A 21,811-nucleotide genomic window follows, 5' to 3' on the forward strand; every position below is an offset into this window, starting at 1 on the left:
AGACCTGTTGAAAACCTTGGTTTAAAAAGGCCACAATGTCCTTTTGCAACCAGGACCATTTCCTGTCATCCTAACGTATATCTGGCCATTGGACCCAGGTAGCTCTGGAGGGGAAAGTGAGGCAGGTGACCCTGCACAGCCCCCCTTCACAAATCCAATTCACTTCTATGTCATATGGCATCTTTTTAGAGAACAAAGGACCCAACAGCCACCACCTTAATATCTTTTTAAAGTGCTGTTCTGTTGCCTGAAAGAAGTTAGAGGGGGAAGGGGAAGGACAATTTAAGATGGTTAACTGGTGCCATGGACTTTTCAATGTTTTTATAGATAGCATTGAACTTAAAGCCATTTAAAATCAGTAAGGACGAAAGTAAGGATAATCAACCAACATTGTTTTTATCTCCACTATAATAGCAATCACTATAGTCATCTTTGTGATTTAAGCAAAAGTTAAGATCATATTCCCAATTAATTGATCTCATTCTCTTTATTAGGATTTCTAATAATCAACCTTGATGTATATGTAAAAGAACATATTTGAAAGTTATTTTGTTCTAGGCTTATTATACCACATTTTGGTCAAACACTCTCTTAATGCATCAATAGCTCAGTACTGGGACTTTCCCTCCCTAAAAGGTATTACTGCTGCTAAAGAGGTAATTCAACCAAGGATATTTTGTTGTAACAACATTTTAATTCAGTTTTAGATTCAAAATGAGTAAGGATGCACTTAAGAATGCTAGTATTACAGATTTGGACGTTTTATGGCATTTCAAATTTTGAAGTCTATTGTTAACATTTAAATCTGGAGAATTTGAGCAGAAGAGGAAATGGGGGAAAGGGGATTTCCACAGTGATCTAAATGGGAATTTCCCTTGAGGGAAGATTAAACAAAGATGACTTTTTTGCAAGAGAAAATATATTACTTAATGGGCAGAATTGGGACAAGAAAAAAGGTAAAGACTAAAAGCAGTGTTCTGCCCTTTTCATTCACCTAATACTAAAACTTTGAAATTGAAATAGAATACCTTTCACACCCTAATTTCCTCAAAAACAAAATTTTTCCCCAGAAGTTTTGCTAGTAAAAATTGTTTTAGGGTTCAACAATTGAAATCTAGATATGGAGAGTAACGAACAGAAAAGTACTACATATTTACTACTATATACATATAGATAGTAGAAATAGTATACAAAATGGATTCATAAAGACCTTGTAGGAAAAATATAACTTGAATGTCTAATTCTGACAACTATTTTTCTCTGATGCACTGCTTTATTCAAATAAAGTTGAAGCTATGACTATAAAATGATACTTCCCAATTCTAAAATGATTCAATGATGACATGTCAGACATGGCATAATAAAAGATTTGGAAAGAGACAAGTGCATTCACATGACTTAGCAAATGACTACAGAGATTGATTTACAACAGAGATCAACTTGATTATGGAAATTCCCAAGTCAGTGATTTGGAGGATATTGATATAGAATAACAAAGTTAGGAGGGGGAGGTGATGTTAGATGAAAAAACAGGCTTTACTTGAACCGTTCAGAGTTGGAACTGTCAAGAACATATGTGTATTTGAACAACATTGTGGAGTTCAAAATATAGAACTAGAACTGAAGAATAGTGCTGGAGATTAAATATTCAGGAGTCATCAAAAAAAATTACAAAGTCACAAAGGCTTATGCTGGAAGGGTTTAGGGGAAAAAATAGCAGAAAGATAGGAAACAAATGCATTCTCTTAAGTAGATAATTTGAGAAAGAGCAAGTAGAATAAGATGTGAAAAAGGTTAAAGTTATCAAAAAATTGATTGTATGTCATTGGTTGGCAATATAGCTTTAAAAATCAAGGATAAGAATAAAATAGATATGCAGAGATAAAAAGGATATTTAATTTGATAACATCATTAGTAACTTTCTTGAGGTAGTTTCAGAGTTAAGGTAGAGATAGAAGACAGACTTATAGGTTTGGGAACATATGTGAATGACTTTGTGACAAATATATCAGGATGGTTTGCCATTTCCTTTCTCAGTGGATTAAGGTAGAGTTTAAATGACATACATACACACACAGACACACAAATAAAAATAAAAGACAAATGCCTACAGTTACAGAGCTAGTATGAGGCAGGATTTGAATTTTAATTCTTTCTGATTCCAGGCCCACCCCTTTATCCACAGAGCTACCAACTGCCTCCTAACAGGGACAGAATAAATTAATGGAATGAAGACAAATGTACACTTTCATGAATTCACCAATAAATGGAAGAATAAATAGAATGAAGATATAAGGGGGAAAAATCAGGTTAATATAAAAAGATTAAAAAATATTTTAAAGAAAGCCTTGAGATAATGAAATCTATTTCTCCCTCCTTTCAAAAAAGGTAAAATGTGGAAAAAAAAAATGTATTATCAAATATGGTCCCTATGTTCTTATATTAACCTTTTTTGGTAATTCAAGGGAGGGCTCAATTTAGAGGGCAAGAGAGAGAAATATTTCCAAAAATTACTAGTGTAAGAAAAAAAAAAAGCTTTTTGAAAATCAAGTGTAAGTTTTTCAAGGCAGGGAAAGTAGTAAAAGGTAGTAAAAGGATCAGAGACTGGATATATGAAAGCAAAGGGAAAAGTGAGGAAGCAAGGTCTTAAAAGAATTCATGATGATTAAGGATGATGTATATCAGAAAGGACGTTAAGATTAATGGTCAGAGAGTTTTGAATCCTCAATCTGCTACATACTACCCTTTGTGCCAAGGCACAACTTCTGAGTTTCAGGTTCCATTTCTGTAAAATCAACTTAACTAAAGGTCTTCTCCAGTTCTTAATCTGATCTTTTTTCAATAATTAAACAACACAGTTAAACAGCATCTTCTGGATGTTTGCTTTGCTATTTCATCATCAGGGTAATAATTTGAAGGTCAAGAAAAGCTTCCTCGATTACTTTGTTGCAATAAGATAGTTTGTTCCAAATTATACATCCTTTGGTAGTCTTCATGAGTTGCTATGGAACAAGGAGTGTTTCCTGTTTAGGTAAGACTGTTCATCAGATGCTAGGCACCAATTCAAACATTCCTATTTGGTAAAACCCAATAACTGTCTGTGCTATGCTAATACAGAATCCAGGGTCATCTTCATGTCTCAATGAGGTTAAAATAGTGAAGCTTGGTTTGAAATTTATGAGACTTTTGTAACTTATATAACCATTTATTTTATTTGATTCAAAAGAGAACCCTTTAAAATGAAGGTTTTGTTTAAATAAATAAAATCTGGGATTGCTTCATTTATCATTGTACTCTCACAACCTCACCACATGGTAGATTGCCTAAAAAATGTTTTTAATGGATTTTTCAAGGATAGGCTGAAGTTCAGACGTTGAGTGACTTTCATAAAGTCATGTCACACAACTTGTCAGGATTCCTAAATTCAGTGATTTTTATCATGTCTTCCTGTCTAAAATCAAAGGCATCATGTGATCCTCTCCCTAGACTATTCTAACAATCACACATTACTTTGCATGACTTTATAATTGTTTTTCTTTTGCTCATCACTAGAATGTAAGTGTTTTAAAGACTGGAAATGCCCTCTGTTATCTTATATGTTCTTTGTATTCCCCGAGTGCCTAAAACAGTAAACATTATAAACATTATGACCATTAGATAAGTGAATTTTCTATAGTTCTCACTTTTCTCCAACTTCCATCACCAATACAAGTTCAGCTGTTTTACAAAGTTTCTACATAGAGGGACATGAAGATAAGCTGAGGCTGCCATAATCAAGGCAAATCAACAAGGATTCTGAAATTTCCTTTTCTAAGGAGCTCAGATCAGCATCACAAAATGTGAAAGACTAGACTCAAGAGGATTGCTATTTATCCAATAAAACCAAACCGCTTTTAAATTCCTAAATAGATTTTTTTTAATGACACTAGAAATAGTTTATCAGTCCTAAATAAAAAGGTGGCTTCTTCAGAAGTGAAATTTTTTTTGAAGGGGAAAATTTTACTGCAAGGTGTCCAGCTTAAAGGGTGGGCTTCTAGATGCACAAGTTGATTTTAATTAGTATGTCAAAATATTTAAAGCAGCCCTCCTCCCATAATACAATTCCTGTTCACAAAAACCATATTAAGACCACATAGTTTGAAAGATTAAGTTATTTTCAAGCTTTATGACTAGGAATAGACCATGTGAAACCTGCAACATTTTATTTAAAAAAAAAATTAACAGCTTCAGAATAGTTCCAAATGTAATAACTTTTCCAAAAAATACCAAAAAGTACAGTGTAAAGCACCTTCTCATTAAATACAAACTTTCTTTTCATGATGCATTGCATCAATGTTTTGCATCGATCTTGATGCAAAAAGAATTTTATGTTGCATCCTGGAACATAGAAATTGTATACACTGAAACAGGATGACTAACACCAATTAGCTGCTTAAATTCCAACAAAGGGATTTTTTTTCCCCTTAACAAAACTGACCATTTTCTAATGTTTGTTAAAAGTCAATACTAAAGAATTTCAACTTAGTTATAGCAAATGCAAATTTGAATTTTTAAAAGGAAAACTTTAGGTGGAATAATGTTATGGAAGCATTAAGACAAAAGCTTGAGAAACCAAAACCAGTCCTATTGCTTGATATACTTAATGTCAACATTCAATAAGGGATTTCAAAATAAAACATCACAATCTACATTACTTTTGTAGAATCATTTCCAAGCTGGATATAATAGGAAAATAAAAATAATTTTTATTCTCCATTTAATCTTTTCTACAAAAGATTATGGTAGCAAATGTACTCATGTTTTGGTTATTTCTTTTGAAAAATCATCAATCAAGCTTGACTACCCTCAGTTTAAATCCCATTATTCTTAGATTGATTATAAGCTTTGTATTTCTGAAAATGATTTGAAATGGGTCCCAAGTCTCTATTAGAAGCATAAATGCCAGAAAACAATTTTAATTTACTTTTAGATTCCATGAGTGATCCTTGTAATTCTTTATCAGTATAAACCAGGAAGTTATTTTCATTCATACTTGACTTCTTTGGCATATGAACAAAATGGCATTAATAGCTTTCTATCACTAGCTTCTTAAGAGAGGGGCAAGAGATGGAGGGAGAATAAACTGAGGAGATGGGATGGAGGAAAATAAAGTCTTAATGTGATCTAAAATCCCTATCCATTAAAAAAAAAAAAAAAATGGTGTGGCACATCAAAAAAGTCAAGATTTAGAAATGACAAGACCTGTAAATGAAATGTTCCCTCTGTATTTTGGCATCATACCACTCATGGTACACAATTATTTAGGGATCTCTCAAGCATATATTCTCGGCAGATAGACCCTTTAAAATCCAAATAAAATTACCATTTCTTTCTATGTCTCAACATTACTCCATTAAAATGAAGTTGGTCACAAGTATAAAACAAGGTTACAGCGCAACCCCTATTTACTATCTTTTTTTCCTATCTGACAAGTTCAAGTTTACAAAGCTATTTTTTTAAAAGGGGTCACTTTCAACATTTTTTCCAGTGTGTTTAATGAATGTAAAATTTAACATCCCAGATGGGGGAGCTCAGTACTTTACAGATGTTAACTTTACCACTGAGATTTTTAACAAGGTATTTTCAATTTATGCCAACTATTTTAATATATGATTTGAATACCTGGTCATGGATACAGGTCTCAGGCCTATAGGTCAACCTAGCAGTGAAGCTTCAAGTCCCACCATCTCTCTCTTTGGCCGTTAATTGAATTATTTCCTTTTTCATTTCCTTCATTTGATAAAAACTTAAAAGTGAAATTTTTATAGTATTCTCCCCCAAGGTCACTATAGGTAATTATGCACACATGCATTTACAACCTTTAAACACACTGAGACTAATGCCGGGAGTCAAATCTCTTGCTAAAATATAGTCACTACAGACTTATTCTAGAAAAGTAAAAAGGCATACTGGGAAATTTATCTTCTGTTATGGACTGACTGCCTAAAAAAAACTTCGAGTAAGGAAGAAAATAACAAGTTTCAGATACACACATGCAAACACACTGAAATTCTGAATTTCTTGATAGATTTTTTGGTACCCCTGCCGATGAAATCCATTCCACGTCAAATGCCAATCAGAAAAGAAATAGAATATTACAGACTCATACCTCTTTTAAAAAGAGATTTACAATGGACATGTCTATGCAATCTGAATGGGTAAAGAAAAGATACCAAGTAGCACTATCGCAAAAATAGTTAACCTGTACAGTTCTATTTGTATGTATGTTACATGAGGAACCAAAGAAGAATGCCCTTTATTATTTTATGCTACCCCTTTATCACCCAATTAAGTCCATGTAGAATTTTCTGTCAGACCAAAAAGGACACCTTTAAGAATAGATCAGGATTTCCTTGGTGTTCTCTCAGGGGATTACTTCATAAATTAAAAAAAAAAAAAAAAAAAAAAAAAAAAAAAAAAGTACTATTCCAAAGTAAAAGTAATAAGAGTTATTTAGATTTGTCAGTATTGAAACAAAATTCCACGGAATTTCTGGGACACACTTTCTTCTGTCAACTCAACTTTTCAAACAAGTGGCTGTCACTCAAATGTCCCTTTGACAGAGGATCTATCCCACAGTCACAAAGCGGCTTCCTTTGTTCTGAGTGAGAGCAATTCTTTGTTCCTTCAGGATTCCAAATCGCTCATTTAAAGTCATCCCTGTCTAAAAGGAAAAAAAAAAAAATTAAAACTTGACTTTAATCCAATTAAAATTTGACTCAGGACAAAGAGACTATCATTATGATGGAGAATTTGTAAATACAAATTTATAATGACAAAATTAGTGTCTTACCTATTGCTGTAAATGGTATATTAATTCTCCAAGTCAGCTACATATTTCAGTAGACCCTTTAAATATGTTCACAATATCTTTTACAACTTTCCCCTCTTTGCTATTCCCATTGATAACTACCAAATATAGGCTTTTATCATCTTTTGCTTAGGATGAAAAACAACTATTTCCCCTGATTCCAAATCAATCATCCCTCAAATCCATTGCATATGCTATAGCCATACTGGATCTACTACCTGATTTTTCAAGTAGTTGTTTAAAGGGGAGGCAGTGCCACAATTCACAAGGGAACCTCCATCTAAAGAAGGTGTCACTTTAGAACTAATAAATTGTGGAACAAATACTGGTGAAGAAAGGGTAAAAATATAGAAGACCTGAAGTCACTTTGAGAACATGGGCACAAGGGAGTGAAATACAAGTATATTAATAACCTAAGGGGTCCTAGGTGTTTAATAAATCCAAGAAGATAAATTACCCAAATGGAAAGAAATTCTTTCCAATTGTGACAAAATGGTAAAAATTTGAGGGCAATCTTGCAGGCCTCAGGTTTCTTATATATAGATATGACACAATTTTTATGATCAAACCATAAAAAAACAAAACTCCCAAACCCACTTAGTACCAGATTACATACTATTCAGAGCTAGAATTCTATTTCTTTAAATTGAGCATCCACATTATTCCTGTTGCAAATTCCCCCGTTCCCCCCACCCCCACAATAAACTCTAAAAAATATGCTATAATCTGCCCCAGATCTCTCTGGAAGTGAATAGCATTTTTATCAGAAGGCCTTTGGAACTGTGTTAGATCATTTTTTTTGGATCAAAGTTATTAAGTCTTTCACAATTGATTAACATTACAATATTGTTGTTCCACATACGTCTGGGTCTGCTCATTTTACTTTTTATCAGTTCATACATGGCTTCCCAGGTTTTCCTGAGACCATCGTACTCATCATTTCTTCTATCACAATAGTGTTCCGTCACAATTATAACTAAGTTTTATCTTTTCCTAATTATTTTGGTAAACTGTATGAAATGTTTATCCTAGTTTTTCCTAAAATATTTTTGAGTTTTTCCAGCAATTGTAGAAGAATTCTTAACATAGGATAGAAATGATTATAAAAATAGGTGATTTCAATTACCCAAGAACTATTCTCCAATGGTTAAATGGTCAAATAAGTTTTAAAAACTCACGTTCAAGATGCTCTGAGAGAAATATAAATCAAAATAAAGCTGCAATTTCACCTTACATATTCAACAAAGTAGTAAATGAGACAAAAGACAGAAATAAATGTTAGAGAACTATAGAAAAAAAGCATAGTAACACATCATTATTTAACTATGAATTTATGCAAGCTTACTGGAAAGGAATTTGGAATTATTGTTTCTATAACACAAATACACCATTGATACCTAAACCAAGAAAAGACAAAACAGGAAAAAAAAAAAAAAAATACAGGTCAATCTTCCTAATGAATACTAATGCAGAAATTTAAAAATAACAACTTATCAGCAGGATAATATATTATGTCAAAGTGAGATTTCAACCAGGAATGCAGGGCTGGTTTAATATCAGGAAAAATATTTCCACAACTGACCATTTCACAATAACCAGAATAACAGAAATCATGATAATCTCAATAGATGCAGAAAAAAGGTTTGAACAAAATACAGCACCCATTTCTATTAAAAAACACTGAAGAGCAAAAGAATAAAGGAAGTTTTCCTTAAAATGTTTTTTTTTTTTTTGTGCGCCCCCCCCCCCCCCCGTTAAGTGACTTGCCCAGGGTCACACAGCTAGGAAGTTGTTAAGTGTTTGAGAGCAGATTTTAACTCAGTTCCTCCTGATTTCAGGGCTGATACTCTATCCACTGCACCACCTAGCTGCCCCCTCCTTAAAATGTTAAGCAGCATTTATCTAAAAAATCATCAACAAGCATTATTTGTAATGGAGAGAAGCCAGATGTATTCCTAATAACATCAAAGGTGAAAAGAAAGATGTCCATTATTCAACACTGTACTAGAAATGTTAGCTATAGCAATATGAAAAGAAAAAGAAATTAAAGGAATTAGGAAGATGCAATGAAAAGATAAAACTTTCACTCTTTGCAAATGTTAAGATGATATACTTAGCGAATCATCCAAAAACCTATTTGAAACAACAGTTTTTGCAAAGTTTCAGGATATAAAATCAACTCGTATACACCCCATCACCATTTCTATATATTATTGACAAAGTCCAACAGCAAGAGACAGAAAAAGAAATTCCATTTAAAATAACTGTAGAAGGGGCAGCAAGGTGGTGCAGTGGAGAGAGTAGCAGAGTTCAAATCTGGTTGGAAACTTAACACTTCCTAGCTGAGTGATCCTAGGCAAGTCACTTAACCCCAAAGGCCCAGCAAAATAAATATGAAATATTTAGGTGTCTACCTGCCAAAACAACTATATACCTAATAAAGTCTAATCTAAACAATTGGAAAATTTTCAATTGTCATGGGTAGGCTGAGCTGATAGAACAAAATCTGGAATATCAAGGGAATTAATGGGGGAAAAAAAAAAAAAACACACACCAAGGATTAGACCTGAAGCTCTATAAAGTGGTAGTAATCAAAACTATTTGGTATTGGCTAAGAAACAGAGTAGTGGATCAGTGGAATAGGTTAGATATACATGACACAATAATCTACACACATATATACATACATGCATGCATGCACGCGCGTGCATACACACACACAATCTTATACTAGAGTAATTAAGTACCTGATAAACTCCTAAACTCCAACTTCTGAGATAAGAACTTACTATTTCACAAAAATTTCTAGGGAAACTGAAAAATGTCAGAAACTTGGCATAGACCTACATCTCACACCTCACATCAAAATAAGGTCAAAGGTGATAAGGGTGATGCCATAAGCAAATTAGGAGAGTAAGGGATAGTTTACCTATCAGATCTTTGGAGAAGGGAAGAATTTATGACCAAAGAAGAAGTCAAAAATACTATGAAATGCAAAATTGAAAACCTTTCAAATCACTCTTGATTAGAGAAGTGTAAATTAAAACAACTCTGAAGTACCACATTACATCTCTTAGATTGGCTAAGATATCAGGAAAAGATAAATGTTAGAGGGGATGTGGAAAAACTGGGACTCTAATGCATTTTGGTAGAACTGTGAAATAATCCAACTATTCTGAAGAACAATCTGGAACTATGCCTAAAAGGCTATACAACAGCGCATATTCTTTTGACCTAGCAGTGCCATTACTGGGTTTGTATCCCAGGGAAATCATAAAGAGAAAAGGACCCACATGTGCAAACATGTTTGTAGTAGCCCTTTTTGTAGTAGTAAAGAATTAGAAAATGTGTACATGCCCATCAATTGGGGAATGGCTGAAGAAGTTATGGTGTAAGAAAGTAATGGAATATTATTATTCTATAAAAAATGATGAACAAGCTGATTTTAGAAAGGCCTGGAGAGATGTATAAGAACTAATGCTGAGCAAAACAAGCAGAACCAGGAATACATTGCACACAGTAACAGCAAGATTGTGATGAACTATAAAAAAACTTGGTTCTTCTCAGTAGTTGAGTGATCCAAGGCAAACTGGATAGAAAACACCATCTGCATCCAGAGAGAAAACTGGAGAATAAATGTAAATCAACACATGCTATATTTTCTGCTTCACCCCCTTTTCTACTCCCCCCCCTTCATGGTTTCTTTCTTTTGTTCAGATTTTTCTCTTCAAACATGATTTGTGAAAAAATGTGTATTTTTAAAAAATTAATGATTATAACTAGAAAAATAAAGGAAACAACAACAAAAATGTTCCCAAAATCTAGAGGAAAAAGAGCTACTAATACACAAAAAATACATTAAATGCCTACTAAGTATAAAGTATTTTACTTTGTAAATGTTGCTGCTGTTACACTAGAAAGATAATAAAATTTACCTGTTTTCCAACACTGTTTATATCAAATTGTAAGGGAACTCCTTTAGGAATCTTTTTCTCTTCAGGGTGATCCCTTTTCATCAGAAATGAAGGTATAGGAGTACGAGTTAAACGAGGTCTCTGAGCTCTATTAAAACATTTTTCAAAGTGAAAATTAAATTAGTGCAACAGCATTAATAAAAACTACAAGAAAAATTTTGCATATAAGATGTCTTAATTGGGTTATAAATTCCAATATACTTGCAGTATTTTTTGTTACTCATTACAATTCTGATTACTATGACTAAATATTCAATGTTTAGCTTCTACAATAATATTTTGAGAAATATTTTCAAGAACCATTAAAGTTAACCTTGTTGAGTTCTCCCCAGTAATGGTCCCATAAGGAGAAGAATGAAATAATGGAAAGATGGCAGGCTTTTGACTCAGAAGGATAAAAGTTCAATTCAGTTAAAAAGTTAAGTGATTATGGGCAAGTCACTTAATCCAACAGTTTCCCAGGTAACTCTATTAATGGAATTGCCAATATACACTGAAATGAAGAAAGTTTCCAAACCAGTGAAGCCACACTAGAAAAAATTAAAACACCCTAAGTGATTTAATGTTCTCAAGATTAAATCAGTGAGGATTCACTCATAAAATTTTCAAAAAAATAGAAAACTACAACTTTCTGCTTACCTTTGCCTTCCTTAGGACAAAACTTTCAATTAGGAATTCATGTCCATGCCAGTTTGTTTTACTTCTTATTTCTATGCCAAAAGGCAGATATTTAAAAAAGCTCCATATCTTAAGAATCCTAAAGTAAGATGCATTTTAATTGACTTGTTTCAAACTATCAAGCTGAGGATTTCTTATTTTATAGGTTGCTTGAGTTTTTTTAATAGACCTATATAGTCTACATATCTAAACAAGGAGAAGAAAATATTTTAATTATTTTCTGAATAGAGTAAATAAGCTACTCTGATTAGAAAGTGGTCCAAGCTTTAAAGATTATAAGATTAAGTACCCTTTTCAGGGTCCTGAAGAATTTCATAACAGTGCTGAAACAACACTGGCATGTAAGTTCACAAGAAGTGACAATGTGTTCTGAAAACTGAAGAGACAACTTTAAATCATTAAGGTGAACAATCAAAAACAAAATACTCCAGTTAAAAGCTTTACTAAACTCTAATTATCTGTGAATACAAAAAAGACAAAATGAAGAACTAACTATTCAAGGTGATATTAGGATTAGAATGTTTGACTACTATTCTGATACCAATTTAGGTCTCACAGATCACCTCTGCTGAAACCTAAATACTGAGAACATTGAATCTCTAAAAATAACTTACTAAAAAATGAAGTGAAACGATTATGCAAACTAAATGGTAAGATTCCATTTTAAAAAGCATTTCACCTTCTACAGGCTTAAATATGAAACAGTTCTACTAGCCAAATAAATAAATAAAGGGAAGAAAATTTACTTACACTGAAGGATGAAGTGCTCCAGGATTGTCAATAGATACAGTCAAAATTCCTCCATTTGTGGTAGAAGTTCGCCATCTAGTTAAAATACATGAAAATACCTCATTGAAATTATGGAATCCATATGAAAATTAATACTCCCACATTACTTTAATTTTGTGAATTTCAGTCTTTCAATTGCACTAGTTTTTCCAGTAACCCAAAGTAGATTTAGGGTTCTCCATTTTTACCTCTACCTTCCTCTATGTATAATCTGCCACTAAAATCTTATCAATTTTTTCTTTATAATTCTTTCTTTCCTATTTATAATGCCATGGACTACTTACAAGGGCTTCCTATAATTATTCTTCATATCTTCAATCTCCACCGTACTCCAATTCATACAGCATTCTGCCATCCCACCAATCTTCCTAAAATAACATTTGTTCCAAAACAGTGTCCCACTTTAAAAAAGCTACAATTCCCTTTAACTTGCTGGATGAAATACCAATCTCATTTTATCTCTACAACTTCTAGTTATTACTATAATCATTATATATATTACATATATGTAACATATATTTAACAATAATATTATAAAATTATTTGCAATCTCTTTCTCCCCAGTATTTTAGCCATATTAGTCTTTTCATCACTCTTTAACTAAATATGCCTTAAAAATACTATCTTAATCTTCTTTCAAGGCCCATTTGCAATTCCTCTTCTTTCATGAAGTACCCTCTCCCTTATTCCATGCAACAATGATATATCCTCTCCCTATTAAGAAAAGGTACTCACTGAACATCATGCACTTTGATAGTTACCATACTAAAATTTTTCAGAAGGGGACTTCTGTAAAAGTAATTTACTATCAGCCAGTAATAATTCTGAAGACTGAGGATTACATCATATAAGACTATAATCTACCTATATTTCCCAAAACAGTCTTATTTAATTATGTAAAAGAATTTCATATTAGTGATTATCTTATATACTTGAGTTTCCAATTTTTTTTTCCTTGGGGCAAATTAAGTAACTTGCCCAATGTCACATAGCCAAGAAGAGTTAAGTGTCTGAAACCAGATTTGAACTCAGGTTCTCCTGAATTCAGGACTGGTGCTCTATCCACTGCGCCACCTAGCTGTCCCCTCTAGTTTCCAATTTTATGGATATACATACACAATTAATTAGAATACTAATCAGAATCTGGATTACCAATTTTCACATGCCATTCCAATTTTACAAACTTGATTACACTTAACTAACTGCATGTACACATACATATACAAACATATACATGTGGATAAGCTATTATTTAAATGTGTAAGTCTGATTCTGTTTTTATCTCCCCAACTCTATATACTAGAAAATGACACATCATCTGTTCATGTAATAGTTGGTACAAAACTGTAATTTCAATAAAGTAAATATGCAATTGAAAAGTAAAAAACTAACTACATGTATTAAACAAGCTAGCAGGAGTTACTTTAGACTTTCTTAAAGACAAATTCATTACTGTAATTCAAATTGCTTCAATAAAGTACCATTTTCCCTGGCTAGGAGGAAAATGTTGCTTTAATGAGGTTTAGCGAAACACCCAGCAGCAACTTTAAAAACCCTACCATACTATGTCAGATTATCTCAGAATCCTATCTCAAAATAAAAAGAAATGAGACACCATACAATGTCTTTGGAAGAACCTATTTTGAAAACAGGACAGACAAGTACAATTTTCATTCCTATTTTATTGAGACAAGAAAATCTCTAAAAAAAAAAAAAAAAAAAAAAAAAAAAAGGAATTTAAATGATTTATTCAAAATCATACTGCTAGTCAGTGTGAGCAGTGGGATTATAATCCAGGAGTCCTCCTTTATATTCCATTGTCTACTATTATGCCATCAAACTGATTCAAAACCATCATGAAATCCTTACTTTGGAGGCCAAGAACTCCCACTAAATTATGTAATAATGGTAATAAAATACATAAGTAATGTTCTAAGTAATAGAATACAAGTAGAATTGTCTTTTTATCAGCACAGAAATGGTAGTATATCCCTATTGACAGTAACTAAAAATGGGTTCATCTATAAAATCTGTTTTAGTTCTGTACACACTTGACTAATGAAGCTATCACTCTAGTCTACAATCTTTACAGCTTCTTTTCTAAGTGAATATAATCTAAAGATTTTAAAAGAGAGTAGGGAAGAACAAAAAACTAAGCAGGAGCTATTACAGACCTACTATCCAATGTTCTTTCATTTCATTTTAATTTCCTTTAATACCACTATATAGCTCATTCTGGTGGCTAAGTTGATGTATTTTTAAAGTAAAATTCTAACTTACTGACGAGTTCTCTTTGCTGCTGGTTTGTCTAACTGTTGTCCTGGGTGCACCTGGGCCTGAACCTGAAAAAATAAGCAAAGCAACTATTCTTGTATAAAACACAGTGATGGAATAAATATAGGGGGTGGGGAAGGGAAGAAGAGAGTATCATTAACAAGCCAAAAAACTTCAGCTATTTCAAGCAATGTAGATTCTAAGCATGACCTCTTGATCTGAGGACTTGTGTTATTACACCCTTAGCAAACAAATTAAAATGAAATAAAGGTTTTCAGAAAAAGAAATTTTTTAAGAGCAAAGCAAGCAGGGCAGATAAGAACAAATGTTTGTGGAGAGTGCTGCTCTCCCACTCCCAGAGCACTTCTTTTGCACTATTCCAACTACAACATGAAATCACACACCCAAATGACAATTGGCATAACTGGTGGCTTATAGTCTTCTCTTCAAATTGACAAGCTTAATTCATACCTTTAGGCCTCTTCTGAAAAGAAAGGTTGCCTGGCGTGTATCTTTTTGTTGACTTAATTTAGTCCCGCTCCTGGTGAAATTTACTGGGACGTTATTCCTGTAACATTTATTTAAAGAAAACAAAACAAAACAAAACAAAACAACAACACATTACCATGAAGTTCTTAAGACACTTTTAGGTGAAAACTTCAACAAATGATGTTCAAAAGAAAAAGACCAAAACCAAAATAGTTCTCTAAAGATGAACCTGAAATATTTCTTTATATACTTCAAGATGAATTTCAAAACAATTCAAATCATGATTCAAAAACTAATAACTTCAATTTAGAAGTACTAAAGTACAGCAGTTTACCGACTCAGCTATAAACTTAAGATTACTTGGCTCTGAAAATAAGAAGTTAAAAAAAAAAAATTGACAAGCAGGGAATATCAATTTGCATCTGGATAAATGAATTTTTTTCATCTTTCCATGCAAGTAGAAAACTGAATTCTCAAATCCACTGGCCTTACAACTTACTTAACCATTCTCACTTTAAACATATTGTGTCACATGCTAAATATAATCAAATGAGATACTTTATGTGGAAATGTTCTGAAAAGTCCTAAACACATGCAATGACTCACTTTATATTGGGAACAACGGCAGAGTGCTTACCAACTATACAGCTAGGATTCTTCCTATAATTTAACAAGGTTGTAGATTAGAATTTATGCTAACCTAAGAGAGTTCATTCCCTCTAAATGTCAATGATCCAATCCAGAAAATGCTAAAGGACAACCAATATTAACACAGCCATGCACAAATCATGAAAAGCCACTGCCTATGCAAATAATTTGTGCACGGCTGTGTTAGGTGCTAGAGATATAAAGAGAAATCTTGAAGATGAGTACCCACATAGAGGAATACTCATCCTATGTTCATATATATACAATCTTTGTAGTATGTGGTTGTAAGGAAAAACAGGCCAAAAATGTAACATTTCTGGAACTAGGAGGCAGAAAACTAGGATCTGTCTCTAGCTCTTCACTTGCTAATTTGGGGCAAGTCATGTAACTTTTCTGATACTCAAATTTCCTTAGCTATCAAAGGAGGATAAAAATATTTGTACTGAAGTGCTTTGTCAATATTTAGATGCTATATAAATGTAAGTTATTACTTTATCTGACAATGTCTTATTTCAAAAGTTTCTCTTTTGTAATAATTTCAACTTGCTGTAGACTAGGGATGAAGGCATGGAATAAAATTAGTTGAATATTTTACAAAAGGAGTTCCTTTTTTGTATGGATAGGACTAGTTGGTCACTAAATTCCTTTTAAATTTTCAAATTTGTAATACCTTATATGCTATCAAACTAGTCACTGTGTCCCACTGCTTTTGCGCAAATGTTTTTCTTTATTGTACAGGAGAGCTCCTGGGAGGAGGAGACAGATCCAGAAATTATTGTCATTGTTTTAACTATTTAAAGATATCAATTTTTTTTTTTTAAATCTAGTTTCCAAAGAGGTTTGGTATTACAAAACCTTATCCTGATGAAAAAATGTTCAAGTGCACAAAACAAAAGGATAGGCTTCCACATACAGCTCCAGGAGGGCCAAATTGGGTTGTCTTGCAACTTTAGCAGCAATGTATTAAAACAAATTATACAATCCAAGATATTCTGGTTAACTTCTATAAAGATTCAATAGACAGTATTTGCAAACAAGTGAACATTTGGACTTTTTCTCCTCTTCACCTTGTTTCTACAGAGAGCAAATGGTCAAAAGAACAAATTTAAATTTAAAGCTACTACTGTGGTCAAGTGGAAATAAAAGTTGATTTGGAATCACAGGGTGTCAGCTCAAATTCACTCTACTCTAATCTTTGTGGATTTTAGCTGTTTCAGTTTTTTCATATATAAAATAGGGCACTGTCTTAGATCTCTAAGATTTCTTAGAGGTATAAATCTATGAGTCAATGATGATTAGATTCAGTCAACTAATACAACTTCAGGTCAACCAAAACTTTTATGTCCAGCTTTATGAAGAATGATTCCAGCCTAAATCAATCCTTTCACCCCATTTCTGAATAATAGATTTTGTGATTATAGTTTTAAGTGGCAAGATATTTAGGGAAGGTGAATGATACTTTAAAACACAAATTTTAGGAGATTAAATGCATTAGAACTAAGGAATGTTAAAGTTTAGATAAAACAATCTCATTATGAAATATCTGCTAGCTTGATATTCATATTCAAAACCACCCAGCTAGTGGTCTTGAAAATACTTATCATTATCAAATGCTTAATCATTAGGAAGAGTGCAGATTAACACAAATCTATCAATATTCCCAGGGAAAAAAAATCACAATGAAAACACATGCACACTGACTAGTAGGTCAATGGCATTATCTTCATTTATTGAGCACATTAAATGGTCTACTTCAAACCTCTCACCTTCTGCTTAACTGGTTAGGCCTCCTGAGAACTGGGATTGGCTTCCTCTGCATGTCATTTTGTCTCTGAAGGTTTGTCTTCCTTTTTAACATTGGATAATATCGCTGCATGTTCTTTAAAAATAACAACAACAGTCTGATTAACATGGTTTCTTACCCATAAGATAGAAGGTATTCTTCACTGGGAATAATAAAAAGAGCATAAGATTTAATATAAGTTAAAAGTGAAGTAATCATTATATAAATCATAATGGGACACAATTATTTATATTTTCTGCCTTTTTTTTCTCTCTAGACAGAGCTCCCCTTTTCACCTAACATTTGTAGTACTTCCAGGGCCTTAGACAGAACTCTGTCCAAAGATGCTGAAATAAATGCTGAATGAATGTCAAATGGAATGAATAAAAGTATGAGCTATTGCTGAGAAATGTTTAACTGAAGGTAGTATGGGGCAACATTAGCTAAAACCAACACTCTTAGCAAAAACAAAAATGTAAACACATCTTAAAAAATGAAAATACTGTATGTAAAGATTGTTCTTCAGGTAAAAAAAAAAAAAAAAAAAAAAAACCTAAATTCTTAATAAGTTTATAGTATGCTTAAAGTTTAATTAAATTAAATGCCTAAAAACTGTCAGAAAGAAAACATTTACTTCCCATGGCATAAATAAAAGTGTTATTAATCCCTCTATTTAGCTTGCTTCTTTATGTCTTTTATATTATGCATTCTTTAGAACATGAGTTTTGTGTCATGAAGTCCCCTTTGACAATCTGGTAATGTCTGTGGGCCTCTATCATGTTTTTAAATGCAAAAACCAAAAATTCATAGGATCACAAAGGAAACTAAACATTGAAAGTTACCAAAATACTAAAACAAAACAAAAACAAAAACCTCAAACAAACAACAGCAACAAAAAAGTAGTAAGTTCCTGGGTTCTGGATGAAGAATCCTTAATGAAGGGCAACGCATAGTTCTAACATATCACAGATAGCAACTGGACCAATGCTTGCATTTGACTAATTTTATACTTAAGATTTTTAAATACACTTAAGTTTCTAAAAACTTATCAAATAAAATACTTATCAAATCTATTTTACTTAAATTTGAAAAAAAACAACAAAGTTATATTCATGTATGAAATAATGTAGGAAGTCACACAGAAATAATACAATATTAAGAATACTTCTAAGTTAAAAAAAAAAATTATATTTAAAAGTTGCCCTTAACTCCTGACTCCCCTCATTTTGATTAATCCTTTAATAATGCTACCAAGCGAGGTTTCCTTTGCTTTTGCATCTTGTCATCTATGTTTTTAAAAGTGCTTTACTATACATGGCAATTATCAAATTTTAATGCCCCTTCTCATTCCCAAGGCCATACAGAAATTTGTCTCAACTGAGTTGAATTGGAAGCCCAGTTTTACTACTTATTAAATTTGGGACCATGAGCAGCAAAATCAGGAGCCTGTAGTACCTTTTTAATTGTATTTCACAGCATATGCTGTATGACTAGTCTCTTATCTTTCTATTAATACACAAAACTCATGCATGCCTCCATGTTCTCTATGACAAGAATATTCCCTTCTCCAACTATACTAAGCCAATTTATCGGGCTAAGTTCAATTACTTAGCAAATTTATTTAGTGTTACCACTATGTTAAGAATAGTAAATACTGAATATACATCATAACAGGGAATAAAGCATGAAAGATATTGTCAAGATTCATAAAATAAATATGAGGTAACTTTTAAAGGGAAGTTACTAAGCAAATGGAAGAAACCAAAAGAAAAAGTTGCACAATATGACGCTTCAGCTAAGTTTTGAAGAAGAGACATGGTATCTAAAAGGTGAAAGTGAAAAGAAGCAGTATTTCCAACAAAAAGAACAATCAATGCAAAGGAATGTGTATGACCATGAAAGACAGAACACTGCCCAAAAGTAAGAGCAAGTGTGCCCATATGACTAGACTGTCAAATGCATGGAGAGAGCAAAATGTAAGATTGATAACACAGCAAGAGGCCAGGCTGTAAAAAGCTTTATATGCCAAAGAAAGAAGTTTATATTTGAACCTAGCCAATGGAATTTATTAAAGTGAGAGGAGTGGGAATGACATAGTCAGAGACATATATTAGGAAAATCATTTTTATAGCTATGTATAAGATGGTTTAGATTAGAGAGAAACCTAAGGAAGGAAGACCCAATTAAAAGGTTTCCATTAAAAAAAGTAGAGTAGTGTCTTTGTGAGTGGAAAGGACATGACATGGGATATTATGGATGGAATGGCAAAGTTTGAAAACTGTATATGTAGGGGGTAAAAGACTGAAGACACAAAAGATCACACAAGAAGAATTGTGATGGGTTTAGAGAGAAGTTCACTTTGGGGCATTTTACATTTGAAATGTCTGTGGGACACTCAGCTTAAAATGTCAAATAAGCTATTCATGATGTGAGACTAAAACTCAGAAAAGAAACTAGGGCTGGACATAAACAACCACGTTATCTACATAAAGATAACTGAAAGTAAAGGAGCTGATAAGATCAACAAACAGCAGAGAAAAGATAGGAATGAAAAGGCCAGTAGAGAGCCCTTACTAATGAGCAAGATCCGAATAAAGAGCCGGAGTAGAATGTGAAGAAGATGAAAAGGAGAAATGAGAAAACCCAAAAAGGAGACAGTACCTAGGACAAGGTGATCAAGAGGATAAAATTATGCACAGAAATCAAGGATGAAGGTTGAGAAGAGGCCATTAAATCTGGTAATAACGAGATTGCTGATAACTTTGGAAAAAACAGTTTTAAGTCCCAATGAAGTCAGAAGCTAAACTAAAAGGGTTTAGGAATAAGAGGGGAAGATATAGATACATTTTTCAAGGCATTTAACTGAGGGATGAGAGATATAGGACAATAGCATCTAGTAAGCATTTTTTAAGGCTATAGGAGATATGGACATTTTTGTACATGGTAGAAAAAGAGATAGTCATTTGAAGAAGAGAAAAGGGAATGATAGTATTAACAATTTATTGCACATGATGGGGGCAGGAGGGAGGGGGCCCTGGGACTAAGGGAATATAATAATGAATTGACCTTGTCATAGGATAAAGGTCAAGACCAATTCTTCATCACAGATTAAAGGAAGAGCCAATAAGGAAATGTGAGACAAAAGGATTGAAGAGAGCAAGATCTTGAAGTGAATGGCTGTTAAGTATGAGCAAGATACTAAGTTCAGAGGGTAAAGAGAAGGGGAAGTGGAGAGAGAAAAGAAAGCTTTGAAGTGCTAAGGTAAGAGAGAAAATCGACTAGGGAATAGGACTGACTTGCAGCATTAAGAGCACAAGGAAATCAGATAACATTTGCAATGAACCCAGTTAGTGTGATTGTGTGACATAACTCCAGCAATGTTCAGTAACCTGTGAATAGAAACAAAGAATCTTCTAGTAATCCAAGATGGGATTTGATAATTCTATGATTGCTAACATGACATGAGCTCAAAAGATTCAAGAGTAGTTCAAGAGAGTGAAGAATTAGGAGAATAGAATATATAGGCATAAGGAGAAATGCCTGGTAAAAGAATATGGCTGGATAAAAGAATTACAGGGTTCTTAAAACATGGTAATTAAATACTTAGGAGTGATGGTAAGATCAAGGGAATTAAGAGAACTTCACTGATCTCTCTTCCAGTAGGCTATATTACACAATTACTTGATTTTATATTCCTTGAGAAAAATGAATATCTCCTATCTCACAGTGCCTAGCAAAGATTTTTTTGACTGACTCAAGCAGAGAATTTCTTTTCTAGATAAGTTTTTGTCTTTAGAACAATAAGTTTCAATTAGATAACTACAAGTTTTTGTTACTACTGCAAATAGTAAATGAAAAAAAATTCCTTCAAAAGAAAAGTATGTTTACTTATCAGAAAAATGATACCAAAAAATCCATAATTCAAAACATTAGGATGACAAAAGTCATTATATAGATACATCAAGCAGGTAAAATAAAATATCAAAGGTAAGAAAAATACAACATTTATTTAAATTTGTTTTAAAAGCCGAAAAAACAAACAGGGCCTTTAAAGTTCCTTCTTATTCTAAAGTATTCCAAACTCATTAAAACTGAAGGCATTCTAATAATACAAATTCTAACCTCTATAACTGATTAGTCCCAGTTCTAAATCCTATGATGGAATAAATAAATAAATAAATAAATAAATAGGTAAATAGATAAATAAATAAATAAATAAATAAATAAAAATAAATCCTATGATGGACCAGATAAAGAATGTAGTTATTCTGTCTGCTATCTAAGGGAGGGAGGGAGTGGAAAGAAGGAGGGGAAAAGTTGCAACAG

The 21,811-nt window shown here is 32.7% G+C and overlaps 1 protein-coding gene across 2 annotated transcripts in view; it reads right to left on the reverse strand.

Moving 5' to 3' along the window:
• Positions 1 to 6,473: 6,473 nt before the first annotated feature.
• Positions 6,474 to 21,811, reverse strand: part of FYTTD1 (forty-two-three domain containing 1) — a 29,587-nt gene continuing 14,249 nt past the window's right edge. The window contains exons 4-9 of one of the 2 annotated variants that reach the window (XM_074301498.1): positions 17,469 to 17,581; positions 15,037 to 15,133; positions 14,572 to 14,627; positions 12,253 to 12,327; positions 10,786 to 10,912; positions 6,474 to 6,703 (exon numbers count right to left, since the gene is read on the reverse strand). In XM_074301498.1, coding sequence (XP_074157599.1) covers positions 6,608 to 6,703; positions 10,786 to 10,912; positions 12,253 to 12,327; positions 14,572 to 14,627; positions 15,037 to 15,133; positions 17,469 to 17,581 — 564 coding nt within the window. In that variant the 3' untranslated portion in view covers positions 6,474 to 6,607. Of the gene's footprint in view, positions 6,704 to 10,785; positions 10,913 to 12,252; positions 12,328 to 14,571; positions 14,634 to 15,036; positions 15,134 to 17,468; positions 17,582 to 21,811 lie in introns of both variants that reach the window. The other variant, XM_074301496.1, reaches the window with a different exon arrangement.

Source organism: Sminthopsis crassicaudata, chromosome 3 (genome assembly GCF_048593235.1).
Source record: "Sminthopsis crassicaudata isolate SCR6 chromosome 3, ASM4859323v1, whole genome shotgun sequence".
Lineage (NCBI taxonomy): Eukaryota > Metazoa > Chordata > Mammalia > Dasyuromorphia > Dasyuridae > Sminthopsis > Sminthopsis crassicaudata.